General features: G+C 31.8%; 1 protein-coding gene across 12 annotated transcripts in view; it reads right to left on the bottom strand.

The window, feature by feature from the left end:
- DCTN1-p150 (dynactin subunit 1) overlaps positions 1–11220 on the bottom strand; it is a 29737-nt gene extending 18517 nt beyond the window's left edge. For 2 of the 12 annotated variants that reach the window (XM_085954883.1, XM_085954881.1), the window contains exons 1-8: positions 11097–11220; positions 10634–10904; positions 8646–8773; positions 5487–5519; positions 4446–4505; positions 2420–2534; positions 1988–2122; positions 1029–1226 (exon numbers count right to left, since the gene is read on the bottom strand). In XM_085954883.1, the coding sequence (XP_085811009.1) occupies positions 1029–1226; positions 1988–2122; positions 2420–2534; positions 4446–4505; positions 5487–5519; positions 8646–8773; positions 10634–10816 (852 nt within the window). In that variant the 5' untranslated portion in view covers positions 10817–10904; positions 11097–11220. Of the gene's footprint in view, positions 1–1028; positions 1227–1987; positions 2123–2419; positions 2547–4445; positions 4506–5486; positions 5520–8645; positions 8774–10633; positions 10905–11047 lie in introns of all 12 variants that reach the window. The other 10 variants (XM_085954885.1, XM_085954884.1, XM_085954893.1 and 7 more) reach the window with 6 other exon arrangements.
- Between the last annotated feature and the right edge of the window lie 2194 nt (positions 11221–13414).

A 13414-nucleotide genomic window follows, 5' to 3' on the forward strand; every position in this document is an offset into this window, starting at 1 on the left:
TTTAGGCTAAATTAACCCGGTGCAAAACCAAAGTAGAGCATGCTGTAGGGTATTTTTGGATCTGTTGACAATACACGATCAGATTCAAAACTTAACAGAAGCGTTTTGGACAAACCTGGACTCCACCCAGGATGCAGGAAAAGGCCTAAACCTGCATAGGGTTGTTGTACCAGGAACAGGAAGACGATATAGTAATTAACATATAAATAAATTAAATAATTGACGTTATTCATACGTAAAGGAAATGATCGGGCATTGAAAAGTCCCATGTGTCTTAAGTTTTAATGGGATTCTTTCATTCTCTGAAAATGTCAAAGGATAAAACCCGGGTCACTAAAACTGATTCCGATCCGTTAATTTTATTGTGGGTATATCCAGGGCTTCGAACCGTTATTTTTTTCAGTTACGGTTCAAGTGAAAAAATATATATCGGTTTGTTTCCGGTTTTCGTACTGAAAAAAAATAGCGGTTTTTCCGGTTTTCGATTCAGTTCCGGTTCGAAGCCCTGGATATGTCATAGATAAAGTCCACCATAATAGCTTGTTATGTGAAAACTCTATTGGATGATTCTGGAAATTAATAAAGAATTTCAACTAGGTAGCACCTCGATTAACTGAACTGATTGGGGATAAAAATAGTTGGGATAATTCGGGTCATTGAGGTTCTACTGTATTAACAATAATAATACAATAATGGTGCATTCCTATGCAAAATTATATTATACTTAGTGATAAAATTACATTTGGTAATGTTTCATAATTTTCATGTTATCGTCGTTTCCATTGCAAAATTGAATATCTGCAAAATATGCGTTTTTGACATTTTTGTATAATTAAAACCGCAAAAATCACCTTTACACACATGCAAAATAACACAATTTACAAAAATTGCATTATCGATTAAATTATGAAAACCTTTTTTGAATTGATTCAAGTGCCATACATTTTGTAAACTGTTTTTATGCTCCCCTGAAAACTTGAGATTTTGCAGATATTCAATTTTGCAATGGAAACGACGTTATGCATTACCTCTAATCTTGCCCTCTGTAAATCCCGCTGCAGGGAAGCTTGAGATTCCATTATCTTGGCTTTGAATTCAGTCATTTGATCCAATTGCAGGCGCAGTCTCTCCAACTCCTTTAGTTTTTCTCTGTCCTCTAGTCGCCGCACACGAAGTGTGTCTAATTTCTCAGTAAGATCTTCGACAATTGCTTTAAGGTTGACAACCTGCAATAAATACATAACACTTCGTTAAATACAGAAAGTGTGGAATTGTCAAAGAGAACTTGTACTATAATATTATATGGAACCTTATGAAATTTTGGTATTACAGTATTTTACGGTATTTCTGACAAATTTTTAGTGTGGTAGAAATGGTAACCACATAAAATTAACATTTTGTAATTTGGCACATTGAAACATGGTGGCATTGTTTATAACTGGCATCATTATCTTTGACAGTTAACATTTCAGTAATATACATATGTGACTTTTGTGATTGTATATGTAAATTTGGCTGCTTTTCTATGTACAATAATACAATATGCTTTCTTTCCACGGGTTATATTTGCATTATAATGTTGGTTATGGTACAAGTCAAACAAGTCTAGTCTGTCGATGTAAAAACAATAACAACCATTCCAAGCAAATGTAAGTATCTGGATTTTATCAATAGCTGCACATTTAATAATTGATGTTATTGACTGATTTAAACTAATTTAAACTAATTTAAACATTAGTTCAATAGTCTGATTTTTCAGCTTCACTTTCATAATATATTTAGCCTTCGTTTAACGGTGAGGGTTTTTTTTCAACGTCTGGGACTTATTATTGATTTAGATTTGACATTAGTTGATACCAGGGACACATTATTTTAAGTTAAGCTCACAAACAGATTTGAGGGATTTCTTATTGATTAACCTATACTTCTAATAGAATATTAGAATACCAAATGGTACTCGTAACCACTGTGGTAATAAAGTTGTTACCTCTTGTTGAGACTGTAGGTACGCTAATTTGTCTTCGGCAGCTGTTGAAGCGGGCTGCACTGTGGGTTGGTTGATGGGCGACGTGATACTCTGACCAGGTGTGAACTGGGGGTTTAATGTCTCCACAAAGTTTGTCTGTAAAAATACAAAATTACTTATAATTTTGACTTTTGTATTGATCGAAGATAGTAGATAAGATAGAGAGGTAAAATATGAATTACTACTACTCCTCTAGAAGTCATTGGATTATAAGATCACTACTGCATTACTTATTTTCCTAATTCAACATAAAAACTTATTTAAGACCATCACAATATATAAACACAGTTTCATTGGATACTCCATCCTCTGGTAGAGATAGCATCAATCTGAGATACAAGTATAATATGAGAGTGGTTTCTTTTTGTGATTCAAATAAAAATGATGATTTACCTCAACGAATGAAGCCCTCTTGATGGTGGAGTCCGGAGTAGAATCTCTCTCATTGGGAGACTGAATGGATGCATTTGAGAGTGACTGACGTGAGCCAGCCAGCGATTGACGGGAACTGTAAAAAGTACTATCTTTTGATATATTATAGTGCTATAAACAAGTGTACATATGTGCAGGCAGTGAGTGATGAAGATTTTAAAATTTTACTGTAAATGATGTAAAAATTATGTCATTGAAAAATACATCTTTGCTGAGACCGCAAAACTATTTAAATATGTGAAATATTTATAAAAAAAAATATGTGAAAAAGTTACTATTTGTACAGATGTCAATTTTAATGTTTCTAAAATTACAACAAAACATATAATAATATACTTGTATACAAAAGCATACACATGTTAGTGATTGACAGACACATACGTTAATACGTTTCTCATATACCTTACCATTCACCCAAACTATAGAATTTTCATTGAGAAGATTAGGAGATCTGTAAACCTCTTATTATATAGTATAGATATTATTGTTAAGACCATTTAATTCCGGTATATATTTTTTATTGAAAATTAAATTTGATTTCAGAATCATATTGTGCTTCAAATAAAGTGTCAAATAAAAATATTGCAAAAATAAAATAATTTACTTAATTGTGTGCAAGTATTCTCGTTACAAGCAAAAAAAAAAGAAGCTAAATAATTTAGAATTAATAAGTTTAACAAATATGAGTGATTTATTCTTTATAGTATAATATCAAAGTTATACATAATTTTTAAACTACAAAACATAATTATTAGAGAAGATCTTAAAAAAATATGACACCGATTAGGACTCGAACCTGTATCCATCGGATTCCGGTCTACGTGCTTAATAGAGCCTGTACATGTGCATGGATTTACTGGCATCAATAGTGTAAACTGTAAACTATTGCGATAATAACTGTTAACATACAAAAATGATGACTGTCTTGCCAATCTGATTCTTCAAGCGTGTTTGTTGTTGTTGTTAGGTGCTATTTGACTGGTTCGGATAGGTTGTAAAATTCAGTAAACGTCTGCGTGGTGTAGTTCATATCTTTTCTGTCAGGTTTACCACTATTTCTACTGTGCACGCGCTGATATTGTGCAAGTTGCAATTATGACGTCAAAATTCAGAAGCCGCTGAACTTTTTTGATCCATGCTTGCAGTCTTGCAACTTGCACGATAATACGTTTTTACACTTGCATTTTCTTGTTATGACTGTAATAATACGTACTGCCAGTAGCAAATCTATGCACGTGTAAATAGGCTATTGGCAATTTAGCCATTATGTATGTTTAATAAAGAATATTAAATTCTCAAATCTTTAAAGAAAAAAATAGTTTCTTATAACAAAGTTAATATTAAATATTTTCAAGGATCATTATTAATTAATATTTTACTGACAGTGATACATTTGCAAACAAATTGGAAAATAAAATCAGTTTTACAGGTGTATAATAAGTCAACTTCAAGGAATTTTGAATTACAGTTCAGCGTTAATAGCTTTTTATGGTTATAGCTTTCTAGTATTGATCTATTATGTGCCCTGTAGAACCAAAAAGCCAGTATATAATTTTATTGCAGATCAGTTTACAAAAACCAGTCGAAAATATATGAAAAATCAAGGAAACAGAAGAATGTTTTCATACTTAACAATCTCACAAAACAGAACAACTTTTGTAACCCACAACCTTTAAATAATGCGCGTTGCCTCCATTATAAGTTTTGACAAATAATTCATGTATACTTGTGATAATTAAGATAGTGCCAATATAAAACAGAAAGTCACGAAATAAATTTACAGAAAGGTATTTAAGAATTCTCTGTGTAGCATATAATATTAATGTAAAAATTCTACGCATATTTATATAAGTAGTACAATTTATTAAAAGCAGTGTCTATATGCAAATAGGCAGTCATTTTATATAGTACAAAATTGGCGTGATTACAGTATACACAGTGCATGTCTATTGTTCTCTTTCTAGCGCATTACAAAAAACAAGTTTACCTCGAGACAGAAAGAGAGACCGGTTTCGGAGCTTGAGCGGGCGACGTCTTCCTCCTTACACTTTGATTTAAGATTTTTTAATTACAATCGATAAGTTCAGGATAAAATAAAGTCACAAGGTAAAATAGATTACGATGATTTTTATTTTTAATTCCAATTAAACAAAACAAAATGGTGATGCAGCGTCCAAGAAGAGAGAAGGAAAATATTAATTTAGAAAAATGTCAAGGAAATGAATAAAGTTCCTTATAGAATACTTCATTTAAACTTCATTATAGAATAAAGGGGAAAGAATGTTTATCCATCAATAGTCAGAGGTAAACAAGGATAAATAACTAAGCATAATTTTTTTTTACCATGTCCAATCCTAAGAGGATCATAATAAGAGCCTCCACAGAGCGGAGGTTGTATTAACAGATTTTTGTTTTTATGATAAATGGATGTTAGCCACTTGCTCAACCTATTAGGTCCATACTCTGGAAACACACATTGAAAACATTGAATCAGTGTGGTAATATATGATATTTTTTTATACATTAACCAGTTGGTATTCACCATTATTATTGAAATTAGTAAAATAAAAATAAATAATTTCATATGTGGATAAACATAATAAAATTTTTAAAAAATGTATCCTCTCACTACGAATTTCAAATGGATTAGACCAGTGATGAGCAATCCGCGTCTCACATAAAGATTTTCTGCGACCCAGGAGGATTTTTTTTTATAATAGGTATGTCGAAAAATGAAGAAGATTTTATTGTTTTATAGAATAATCAGTTTGGATATTTATGCAAAAAAATCCAGCCTCCAAAAAATTTTTCATATTTAATTTCGTCCTCGTGAAAAGGTTGCTCATCGCTGGATTAGACTCATGATATTACTATTTTCATCATAATATTGGTGGAAATGACAGTAATAATAATGATATCTATGTCATGTATTAATAAACAATTTTAAACTAACCAAATCTACAAAGAAAAATAAGATGTAAACACAAAAAAATGGTTCTATTTTGAAGTTCCACTAAATTCTACTCACGTTGTGGGTCTAGACCTTTGAGCCTGGGTTATACTGTTCCATTAAGAGTAGCAAAAACGGGTCAATAAATTAATAGAATATAAAACATTGAAACACACAAACTATTAATAATGCTAGAATATCAATACCTTTCGGGGGGGGGGAATAGGCAGCACACTTATTAAAGCTCTACAGATCATTAATTAGTCGAGTATTTACATAGCTAGGCTAAGTACTGAAAAATAACAGCTACACATAGTTTTTCTATTGTTTTGTAAATGTCTAAAAATATTTCTAGCGGAAAACATTCTTAAACTAAAGGCATATCAAGACTTCGGGCCAGATAAATGCATAGTTGTCGCTGTTTAGTTAAACTAAGTGTCAATAGTTCGCTCGACTCAGATATACACTTTCGATGATTTAATAGTAGCGTTGTCAGTGGTTTAATTGAGTAAATGCACACACTACAGTTAGAGTGAACCTTACATTCTAAAAATAATAATTTCAATGGCAACACTACATCAAACATGTCATCATTATTTTATAAACAAATATTATCTATCGATAACCGACATTTAGAAATTGATAGAATGCATTTGTGTCGATACTCGGTACTCGATGTCACAAACGAATAAGTAAAATACTCTTCTGTGTACAATAATATATTCGATTACTTTGACAGCTGTCACCTGAGTTACTCTATTCTGCCATTAGGTGTCAAGACGCTGTCACAAGTTGACAATTTCGGCTGCCTAAGAGAATGGCTTGACATCTCATCCTTACACTTTAAAATGGGTACACAGCTCAAGGTATTGATATTATAAAAAATATGCTTACATAATTGTCCTACAATCTACAAATAATCAATCAACTCATAAAATAAACCTAAAGGGTGAGTAAGTGCTCAGCCGTAGTGGTTTGGCGGGCGCGGTGGCGTCTTGCGAAACTCGAGTGTATAACCATGTGTGAAATGTTCGTAGACAGTGTCTTTTTTGGGGCATAATTCACAAGGTTATACGTTTCAGTTTCGTTATACGTTAGGCCGAGCACTAACAACAACTCTAGAGGAGTCAACCTGGTATTGATCGAATAATACTAACTTAGGGATACAACACTGATAAAGAATTTTAAGAGAATACTTGCTTTTTATAACTAATGTGTACCGAGTAACTTTTCGCTGCTTTCTGCTCATTTTTCTCAGAGGTCAAATGTTTAAGTTTATCCGTATGCTTATTATCTCTTTCATTGTTTAAGAAGCCGGATTTATTAATATTAATGGGAACAATTGGTTTATTAATGGCAACATTTTTCCGATTGTAATTCGGTTTTAAATTTTTGTTAATCGGAACCGGTGTGAATGTCTTATTAACTTTTCCCCGCGAGGCTACGTCACTACTAGAACTGCTTGAAATCATACTGGTGGAATTTACAGATGTCTTACTGCCAACTTTTTTATGAATTAATGCAGGAGACATTACATTTTTCAAATTTGGAGTTTTATCGGTATTACTTTTGGGATTGAAAGTCATTAACCCAGAACCCATTAAGTTATTACGTGTGGCTTTCTGTTTAAACTCTTGACTTGTCGGTGTCAATGAAACTCTGCTATTCAGAGTTGATTTTGGTTTGGCCATTAACAGTGAGCTATCTTTATTATCATTTTTAGCAGTTATAGACCGTGGTTTACCACTGTCACAAACCCCAGAATAACATATTTTGGTTAGTAAGTGAGGTTTGTTGAAAGCGTTATTAAATTCTAGATTAGTATTGGTATCAATTAGTGGAAAAGGGCGGCCATGTTTAGGTTTACTAGATGAAAATGTGTTAGAAATATGACTACCTTTGGCCTGTGAATTTCCAACTGTTATATTCAGAAGAGGGTTAGTCTCTTCTATAGTATTCGGGAAAGAACTTTTATTATCTTTTTTATTAAATTTGGAAGTAATGACATTGACAGAATCAATAGCATTATTTTGGTTATGCACCAAGTCACGTATATTACGACGGAAATTTTCTGTATCAATAATTGACTTCAAGTCATCTGAGAAAGGACTCTTAATGATTTGAATATCTTTTGAAGTATTTGAGTTTATTTTATGATCTACATTTGACTTATCATGACTCAATGAAGTATATTCACAATCATTGTCATGGAAAATCTCAGATTTACTGACATTCTCCTGAGAATATACTGATTTCGAAAGATTTGGTTTATTCTTAACTGACTGGACTACATTTAGTTCACACTTGTGTACTGCCATTTGGGACGCATCTCGAGGATCAATTTTCACTTGGTCTTTTTTAATAATTACTTCAGGTTTAACCAAAATATTCATATCTGTTAAAGGATTATTAAGTTTTTCATTGTGATGAGCGTATGCAGTACGCTTAACTAAAGATATTATTATTTTAGTGCTTGTGGATTTTTTCAGGATAGTGCTAGAGCAGTGTGCATGGGGAAAAAAAGAGAAAACGAAAAATAAGAAAAATTAAAAACAAGAATATCATAATGCAATCATGAAAATAATGCATTCTCCATAATACGTAATATGGAATATACAAATTTCAATTAAAATTAATATAGTGTCATAAAAATGCTACTGTCATGATAAAAAAATATGACTACTGAAATGAAATACAGTAGAACCTTGTTTATCAACATTATTGAAGGATGAAGGTAGTCTGGATAATAAGAAAAAATTAGGAAAAATCGTTTAAAAGAAAAATAACTTTTCTTTAAGGATGTTGTAACCATTATTTTATCTCTGTTGGCGAAATCAACATCTATCTTACTTGAAGCAAATTTTTAAATTTTCTCAAGACAAAAATGTAACTCAGCTGCTTACAAGCTCTACTGAGGATAATATTGAATCTGTAAATTAAATTTTCATTTCCTTGTATGGGTTAACGCTAGACAGTCTTCAAAATGTTTTCAATAAGAAAAAGTCGAGAACCTCTTTTCTGTCTGTCGAAAAAATAAATTGGAAATATTCATTACGCAGTTCTGGAATAAATATTTCGAACTGTTATTTTTAATAGTCATACATAATAGAATAAAGATAACCGGGGTTCTACTATACATAAATAATGCATAAAACTGAATAGCAGAGAAATTGTTATTGTTACTGCTCATCCGATTGTGATGCTCTGTATAATATGATGTATTGTATAAATACACACCTGCTCAGGCGTGATCTGGAGCCTTTAGTTTCATCGGGTGTGGTAGCTGAAGTCTCCATAGGATGTCCATCCTCGTCGAGAAGTGTCAGTTGTGTAAGACGCACAAACATGCCATAGTTTTCCTCACACTTAAAAAATGACAAAATGTCTGTTGTAACGATAAAGAAAAACACAATAATATCATCACATTGCTTCTAACTTGTTGCAATAGGAAAATGTATATAGTTTTGGTCTCTCTCTTCAAGTCATTTCTAGCTGAAATCATACTCTGCTATATGTATAAATATCAAGTATTATATTTGGATTCAAACTTTAAACATGTTAATCTCATAACTAATAAATCGTACTTACAACAAGCCGGAACTGGGACGATAACATGAAGATACTTTAATGAGATAATTTTACAGTGAATGATCTCATAGGTAATCTTAACACACTTTTTATGAGCCATTTCAATACCTTAGTTATATACGGAAAAAACTCAAAATTTGAAGGTTTGGGTCTAGGATGATTTGGCGCCGGGATAACCGGACGCCACGCAATTCGAAAATAAAAAGATGTTAGGTACTTATAGGTACTTTAAAAAAATATTTAATATTATTATTTATATTTAAATTATTAATTATTATGATTTAATAGTTGGTGAGAATTTAAATATGCACACGTAAATAATGATTTAATCATGCATATTATGTTTAAGTTCCAGCGAAAAAAGAATTTATTATTTTTATATAAAGCCTTAGGCATGGTAATTCTCAATCCGCAATAAAAAAAACATTATGTTAAGAGTAAAATGAAATAAAACTACTATGTAGTAGATAGAAACAGATTAAAATTCCTCGTCTACTTTCTGTCTACGTGTCTACGACAGTGCGGCGTCCAATTGTCCTGGCGTCCAGTTGTCCCATTCCCGAAGGTTTTGAGTTAATGATACAATTTGATGTAGGAAAATGTTTATAATTTATTACTTGAATAAACAAAAATCTCTTGAATATAACATAAAATCGAATAACCTTTCTGAAATTATACATTAATTCAATTCTATAAGAGAATGTCAGGGTTGATTTCTTATCAAACTGTAAAATTTCTTGTGCATTGCTAAATTTTATCAAACTAAATCAAAAGAAATCTCGTTTTCTAAAGATCAAGCATTTTATAATATATTATTATATATGTATAATAGCTAGATGCCTATCGAAAGAAGAAAGCAAGAAAAATGCTAAGTTGGCAACGCTGATCATATCTCAATGATGTATAAATTACAGCAAAAATACAAACAGCAAGATATGGCACATGTTAGATGAAACAAATTAATATCCCTCTTCTCTAAAATAAGCTGTACAGTCTCGATCGAGGGTCAAGGAAATTTTTTGGGTATTACACCAAAATATATTTGTTTACAAGAAAATTACCATCTGTCTAAGTTGTAGTCATTTGGAGTGATTCACTCATACAAAATATACATACGTTTTGTAAACATATATGCTGATGACGTTAGAATTATTTTGCCGAGTAAACATATGCAGTTTGTTATTAAGCCTATGGGTTAACCGGAAATATCAAACAGTGTATGTGAATAGAAATGTGTGAAATCAAATAAGATAATAACAATCTAGCGAGGCAGTTTTAGCTTCATGAAATTTTATCTATCTACTGCGATGTAATTTTCACGCACCATCGTGGCTTATATGATAGCATAAGTTCGATCTGCGGTTGTGCATCATGACCTTTTTCAGTAAAATACCTGCCAACTTTAGTACACATTGCCCCTTTTAGTGAAATATATATTATAAAAAATAAAATATGACATTTTAATGTTTAGCAAATTCCATCAGTAAAATATTTAAAATGAAAAAAATCAAATTCAAATATGGTTGTCCTAGTACTTTTTTGCTGTTACCCACAACCTATCTTATCAAAAAATTAGGTAGTGTGGGTATTTAAATAAATACATTAAAGGTAACCAAATATAATGATAGCCAACTTACTGTAAAGTAAGCATGCCCCCTAATTGTCCCGTTATTCTTTCCTTTGGGCTCATCCAATACAACTCCGACCCACTTTCCGGTGGCAAATGTCGGGTGCCCGAAGTATGCCACTGTTCCTCGGACACCTTTGGCGGTCACTTCCACACGCTGACCGACACGAAGGGGTTTCTCCGTTGAAGACATTGCAAGCTCAGTGTCTCAACTGTGCTGATGACTGATGACTGTAACGTGCACCAAGATTTCAAAGTATATTTTGGTCGCACTCTTAAGACTGGAATAAAACAAAACATTGGGTTCAGTAAATCAATTGTCATGTAATATATTATTATTTCCTATTATTATAGGAACCTATATTTATTTTTAATTTGACGTATCCCTAGTGAATGACATCACGTCGTGTTTAAAATTACGTACATATACACAACAGCATATACAATTGAATTGGAAACTATTGACTACGTACACGTGAATGATTTTTTTGTTTATGCATAGGGCTTTCTTGTTGTTTAAAAAGAAAACAGGCAATTGTAATTGAAATCTGACGTGCAATTTTTAGATTCTAAAACGTCAAATCCTCTGCCAAATATAAAATGTTGCCATTTCGGTGCCAATGAATCACAACAAATCAATAACATATTACATAAAATGAAAATTACAATGCGTGACCAATAAGTTTTCTCGTTTGAAAAATATTTAATAATAATAAAGTAAATAATACTTTATCGTGCGCTATTAAAATAATATTATTCTTTCACGACAAAAAGAGTACAGCTCTTTGAAAACAATGGGCAATGTCAATAATATTATTATAAGATCTTTAGAAATAACATACCTACATAGCGCATAATAATAATTGTGTACTATTAAAATGGTATGTATAATTTATTATTCGAATTTGACTTTGAAGTCCTTGAGTTAGGGTTTGCTCTTTCTTCTTCGCGTGAGGTTATATTCTACTAATTTATTTTCCTTTTTCTTGTCGTTGGTCATTCCTCCGTTTTCATTTACTGGTCATACCCGCGCGTCTGTTTTTTATGTATAAAGTTTGGCATCACTTTGTCTTTATTAAGTGCTCGGCCGTAGTTAATTGGCGGGCGCGACGCGGCGGCGTCTTGCGAAACTCAAACGTATAACCGTGCGTATTATGCCCCAAAAAAAAACTGTCTACGAACACTTTACACACGGTTATACGTTTGAGTTTCGCAAGACGCCGCCGCGCCGCCCCCGCGCGACCACTACGTTCTTGCACTAAGGGGGGACATGCTCGTCGAAGGTCAAAATTGAGTTTTTATTGTATTTTCAAACCATGATCCTGGACACTCTTTAAACGTTGTAGATAATCTATTTATATAATTTTGAAGCCTTATTATCCCTCATATTTATTTTAAACATTTTATGACTGCATAAAGTATTTTTGTTACATAAAATAGTATTCTTTTAAACCTCTCGCTCTAATGTTTTAGAAAATAGTCATATTTCGGTACATAACTGTGCAGTGGTGTTAAAATTTTTTACATTTATTAATTTTTAAACGCATTTATAAAACCATTAGTATAATTTATTACGAGATAATTTTTGTAAAATATTCACGATAAAAAATTATATTGATAATCTCTGTGATCCCGTTTAAAAAAAAATAAAAAAAAATTCGGTTAGGTACATGTTCAAACACGCGCGTCAATATTATTTTACTCCCTACTTCAATTATAATTTTTCAATTTATGGCTACGGCTGTATGTTTTATGCCAGCGCTCCATTGGCACGCAAGTCAGACGATTTACAGTCTTCGGACTTTTTTTTCGCGTGGAGCACCCCAGATCTGCAGACTTTTTAATCCGCAGACCAGGCTCGCTGGATTTCAAACATGTTTGATATTTTTGCCAGACTTCGTCAGTCGATCACTATGCGAATTCGATTTGTTATTAATACGCAATCATTCGGACCGGAAAAAAATCTGTAATTGTTTTAAACATTTTCATTGATTAATTTGTTAATTTACACATTATAAAATGAGAGATTTACAATTAATTTTTTTATTTGTATTTATGAAATTCATAAAATAAATCGTAAAACTTGTGTTGTTTTCACTGTTATTATTTTATGCAAGTCTACATATAAATAACACAAAATTATAGGATTATCGGAAGACATTACGAGAATCATAACTTTTCACTTTTGACAGCTCGACTTTTTTATTCGTTCGTTGATCAGTAGCAGAGCATAGACAAATCGGACGATTTATTGTCCTCGGACTTTTGGCTCGCCAATGGAGCGCTGGCATTAGCTTAACCACTGGGGAATGACAAAAGAAATGGCGTATTTCAAAAAAACACTACCTTATTCTTAGGTCAATAATTATTATAAAGCAATCATTATTCATAAGATGTTTATCACACTTGAATGGTCAAAGACATAGCTTATAATGAGTATCTTTAGAATCATCTTCAAATGTGTTAATCTTGCCGATTTTTTGAATAATAAAATGCCTAATTCTTGTCAAATTTGGGATCACAGAGATTATCAATATAATTTTTTATCGTGAATATTTTACAAAAATTATCCCGTAATAAATTATACTAATGGTTTTATAAATGCGTTTAAAAATTAATAAATGTAAAAAATCTTAACACCACTGCACAGTTATGTACCGAAATATGACTATATTCTGAAATATTAGAGCGAGAGGTTTAAAAGAATACTATTTTATGTAATAAAAATACTTTATGCAGTCATCAAATGTTTAAAATAACTATAAAGAATAATAAGGCTTCAAAATTATAT

This window comes from Rhyacophila brunnea, unplaced genomic scaffold, assembly GCF_057557595.1.
Source record: "Rhyacophila brunnea isolate RB1 unplaced genomic scaffold, BYU_Rbru_1.0 scaffold_4, whole genome shotgun sequence".
Taxonomy (NCBI): domain Eukaryota; kingdom Metazoa; phylum Arthropoda; class Insecta; order Trichoptera; family Rhyacophilidae; genus Rhyacophila; species Rhyacophila brunnea.